Source organism: Pteropus vampyrus, unplaced genomic scaffold (genome assembly GCF_000151845.1).
Source record: "Pteropus vampyrus isolate Shadow unplaced genomic scaffold, Pvam_2.0 Scaffold368, whole genome shotgun sequence".
Taxonomy (NCBI): domain Eukaryota; kingdom Metazoa; phylum Chordata; class Mammalia; order Chiroptera; family Pteropodidae; genus Pteropus; species Pteropus vampyrus.
The window spans coordinates 1,304,169-1,309,162 of NW_011889149.1; the positions used below are offsets into that span (position 1 = coordinate 1,304,169).

General features: G+C 57.5%; 1 protein-coding gene across 1 annotated transcript in view; it reads left to right on the forward strand.

Annotated features, from left to right (window-relative positions):
- NTRK3 (neurotrophic receptor tyrosine kinase 3) overlaps positions 1 to 4,994 on the forward strand; it is a 59,334-nt gene that overhangs the window by 2,910 nt on the left and 51,430 nt on the right. Inside the window, exons 2-3 of the mRNA XM_011379693.1 lie at positions 2,521 to 2,775; positions 3,532 to 3,603. Coding sequence (XP_011377995.1) covers positions 2,521 to 2,775; positions 3,532 to 3,603 — 327 coding nt within the window. The remainder of the gene's footprint in view (positions 1 to 2,520; positions 2,776 to 3,531; positions 3,604 to 4,994) is intronic.

Consider the following 4,994-nt stretch of genomic DNA (forward strand, 5'->3'; position numbering starts at 1 on the left):
GAAAACTGAGAAAGGATTGCTCAGCTTCTGCAAGGCACGGGGTTAAAAATAATCATCATGGCTAGCACTTCCTGAGGACTCACTGCAGCATCGTCTTAATCCTCGTGTCATTCTTCATTCTTGTGCCGGAGGTGTCTTACTGTCCCCGTTTCATAGATGAGGAGACTGAGACACAGCCAGGCGAAGTAACCTGCACGGGGCACGCAGACAGGTGCTGGTGGGGGCGCCGATGTGCATCCCGGCAGCCTGGCTCTAGGTGTCAGCCACCCTTGTCTGTGCAAGGCCAGGAAGCCAGTGTTTTTGACCTGTCTCTGCAGCCCTGCTCGGTTCCATCTCTGTGACGCAAAAGTAGCCATGGACAATAGTAAATGAACAGGTGTAAACAGCGACCTCGGAATCTCACACTTTTCACATGTCATGACGTAGGATTCTACTTCTGACCTTTGAAAAAATGTAAAAACTCTTCTTGGCTCTCAGACTGACGAAAGCCAGCTGGGTTTGGCCCACGGGCTGTAGTTTGGCGACCCAGTTTTCAAGCTCTATCTCCTAACCACACCACCGCACTGTGGCTATAAACATCGCAGCCCCCAGTGCAGAAGAACTCAGCCCCGTCGAGGAAGCAGGGACCACACTCTGTTGACCAGGGACCCCGCGGCACCCAGGAGCCCACGCGTCGCCCCGCCTGCCACGGTGTGTGCCCGCGTCAGGGAAGGGTCGGTTTGCGGGCCCGAGGATACCAGGGCGGAGAAGGGGAAAGCGGTAGAATGCGGGAGGGACGAGCGGCTCCACCATGATCAAAACACATTTTCGGAATGTGGGCCAAGGAAAATGATTTCACTTTATTTAAAGCACTTGATTGACAGCTGCTTAAGAGTGGGTCCTTCCCCGAAGCTAGGCTCTCGTGAATTAACGGTCGTCTGTAGGAACACTGCGATCTGCTGGTCGTTTACGGGAACCAGTGACCCGGCGAATACACTGGGGGTGGCCGGGCTCAGGGTGGAGACTGGCGCAGGACGCTCTTCTCCTTCTGGGCTTCCTTTTCATCTGAACTGGAGCCAGGGGCCCTGCCCTGGTGGGACCAGATCAAGTAAATGGTCTATGCCTGCGAGGCTTCCAAGGGGAGACTTTGGCCTTAGAATTTGATGCTGAGCTGGCCACCTGGTCCATGTCCCCAGCAGATGTCCATGTGTCTGGCTGCTCAGCAGGGGCCCCAAGAGAATGTGATACTAAACAGGCTCTCAGCATACCTTGTCACCACGCAGCTCTGAAATTCTTCCAGAGACCCCGGCCACTGCCACCCCACACACTTTCTGGCTCTGGCTCCACTCGGTGGCAGATGGCAGAGCCACGGGTGTGGTGGGGCCGGGGAGGCGATGTCGGGGCAAGGTGGCTGCCACGTTCCTGGCCTGAGTGTGCCTCGGGTAGCTCTGTCGCAGGACGAGCTGTTACCTCTCTGCACTTCTCGCCGAGGGTCTTAGACCTTGGGGGCACTGGCAGGAGAGTCAGATCGTGGGAGGGCGGGGGGCGGCAGCAGGCCTTCCCCTGAGCCCTGTTGGAGCTCTTTGGGGTGGAGGCGTGAGGAATCGTAACCTCACACAGCTCCGGAGCTGGGAAGGGCCTCTGTAATCAGTAGTTTGGTGGCCCTGGACCTGGGGACCCCAAGAGCAGTAATAGAGGATTTCGTCAATTAAAAAAAAAAAGCAACACCCAAAACATACCGAAATCAAACCCCATACCCATGACAAACCCTCCCTTGCTTACAGAACTTTCGCGTTTGTTTGCTTTGGGTTGGAAATCATCTACAGGATGAGTTAGCGCTGGTTTATATATGTTGATAAAAAGCTCTGGTTAACGGTGATTGATATCTTTGATTACTAAGTCCGAGAGGATGAATTCATTAGTGCTTAATAAACGTAGTGTGTTTGCTTGACACAACCTTAAACACGAGGTCTCGCGGGAGAAAGTGCTAAACGCAGATGTTTGTGACGAGAAGGGGAGAAACAGTGATCTCGTGCGGTCTCCTCTCCACAGACGGAGGCCCAGGGAGGTCGGAGCTCTCGACCAAAGCTGCCGGCCACTCAGGTCGCAGAGACGAAGCCAGAATTGGGCTCCTTGACTGCCAGTCTCACCTTCTTTCCGTGACACCCTGGTGCCTCCCCGGTCCCTCGGTCGTCCCCTCCATGGAGTCAGTTCTGTGAAATCAAGTCGTGGTGTTCTCGACCTCTGGAGGGTTTGGGCTGCAGTCACCCGGTGGGGCCATCAGTGTGTGGACATCCCGAGGTGGGGGTGTGTCTCTCCTGGCCACGCCCGCCAGCGAGCCCCCCACTTCCCTTTTCTTACCATGTCATTTGTATTGTCCTTACGGGCAGGAACTGTTCTTAGGAAATCCTACAAAGGAAAAGCCAAGGAGAGGGAACGAAGGGGACTAAGTGACGACGACCGACGGGGACATTGGGTTTCAGGTGTCTAAGGCGTAGAGTCTGAAGCTGAGGGGGACGTTAAACGCTGTCCGTGGGCCAGGTGCTTTGGCCCCACAGTGATCACGTCAGGCAGGTGGTGCGCATGTCACCACGCCGGGAGAGAAGCTGAGACTCGGAGGTATTTGGTGACTCGGTGCAAGGCCTGGCTCGTGCGTGATGGATCCAGCGCCTTTCAGGCCCCACAGCTGACCCACGCTCTGTGTTCCCTCCTCCCCTGCAGACACATAGAGAACTGGCGCGGCCTGCACACGCTCAACGCCGTGGACATGGAGCTCTACACTGGCCTCCAGAAGCTGTGAGTGCACCCAGTGCCCGAGGGGCCTCACGGGGTGGAGGAAGAGGGGCCGCCTAGCCGCCTGCCGAGGCTGGGTGAGGGCACCGCAGGGCTGCTGTCTGCGGTTCCTGTGCTTCCTCTCCCAGCAGAGTCGGCACCACCCGCTTAAGACATGTCGGGGGCCTCTATGGCCAGCCCTCACTCGCCCGCGCTTCCCCTAAGCCTGGAGGCACGGGGGCCGCGTGACATCTCACCCTGGAGCTCAGAGTTTCAGGGCAGGACCCGAACCCAGGTCTCCCAAGCTGGTGTCCTTTCTTCAGCCCTCTGCTTGACTAGTGGTCCCCAGAGCAGGAAATTCTCCGGCCACTTCCTCCTCTGGACTTCACTGCTAGTGACTGGGGATTTGGGGGTGGGGAGGGGAGGCACAGAAGGGGCTTGTAGTCACTGGGCCACATTCTTAAGCAGGAGCCCCATTCTTGCACGCTAACCAGGCTGGGTAGAGGACAGCCACCGGCACTGCCCACTCACATCCCAAACTGCCCCCCAGGTCCCAGTGGGGTGTGAGCCCAGGTGCCCCCCAGCTTGGCATCCTCAGTTGGACCACCCAGTGATACCGACGATGAAGAAAAGCACTCGCTTCACCGAGGTGGCTGTGGGTCCAGTCTTGGCCTGACTTCCCGTCAGCCTCAGCCCGGAGCAGATGTCCCTCTGCCCCTGAGAGCTGTGGATGACACAGTGTCCTGGAAGGCTCTGCTGACCCTCCTCCTCTCTCTCCAGGACCATCAAGAACTCAGGACTGCGGAGCATCCAGCCCAGAGCCTTTGCCAAGAACCCCCACTTGCGCTATATGTGAGTAGAGCTGGGCCTTGGGCCACAGGGGCCGGGCGGGGAGGGGGAGTCCTGGGCGGTGAAGCCGGAGGCCTGGGCTTGAGACCCGGATTTGCCACCGTGTGCCCTGGGGCGAGTCCCTTACCTTCTCTGGGCCTCAAATTGTGTCTCTTAAAATGAAGGTTTGGGATATGATGATTTCTACGGTTCCTGTCGGAAGGAAGAGCCGAGTACCAGGGCTTAGACGGCGGGGGTCCTGACCTCCAGGCTTGCTCACTTTTAGTGATGAAGGTTTATGGGAACATAAATGATAAGAAATTCCACTCAGATAGGTCGCGGATACTGCCCTTCAGAGACCATTTGTAGGTCCCTGAGTGTGCGTGTGGGGGACTTGGGGTTGAAAGAAGAGGGAAGGCCGGGCCCGACCAGAAGCTATGTCTAAGTAGGTTCTGGGTTCGATGCAAAATTGCCCACGGGAGTAGAGTCACCTGCATATGCGGTCACACGGCTTTGGGACACGTTGCAGGTCACATGGCTCTGAGTGGGGTGGCTGCCTGTGCCCCGCCCTCCCCCCCTTTTCGTCCCCTGGCCCGCGGTGTCTGATGGTGAAGGGCCCACCTCAGCGTTGGCTCTGGCTACACCTGCAGGGCAGAATCACACGAACTTGGTGCTTCTTCTCCTAGCCTAGTTCCGGGCTGGAGACTCTGGGATTCGATGGAGAACCGCCATTTCCTGGGGAGAAGGTGGGCTTGAAAGGAAGCTCAGGGTGGCTGATGGGGGGAAATGCCAAACTACTGCACCCGCAGGGTGCTTGCTGCCTGGCCAAGGATAGTGGCTACCGTGGCCACCTGTCTACTGGGCATGTGCCCCAAGAGCAGAGATTCCACGGAGCCAGCGGGGTGGCGTCTGCTGCGTTAGGGGAGAAATGGAGTAACGACGTGCAGACGGTCTCTCCTTGGGCCGCCTGAGAGTGTATGGTGGAGGCACTTTGCATGTGATCATGGAAGGGCAGCCGGGCTGGATAGGAGCCTCGTAAGAAGAGGCAGGGCATCTAAGGAAGCTCTTGGGAAGCGGCAGGGAGGGGAGGTAGAGAAAGAGATGAGATCATGGAAAATTGTGGTGCTGGGTGGCTGGCCTCACCTCCAGGCCTCTGTGTGTTTTCCCAAGCACGCAGTGAGTTCTCGATAAATATTTTTTTATTGGTTACGGCCACCCCTGCCTCGTGCTGAACTTTCTTTCCTCCCTCTGGAAGTAGCACGGTGCGTGGCCGTTGCTCGGGGCCTCATGTGTTATTGGCTGCAGGGGACCGAGACCTCGCTTTCAACTGTCTCATCGAGCTGTCGCCCCCTGCCCTCGTTGGGCCTCTGTAGTGGGAATCTCCTGATGTGTGTTCTTTGCAGCTGCAGGCGTGG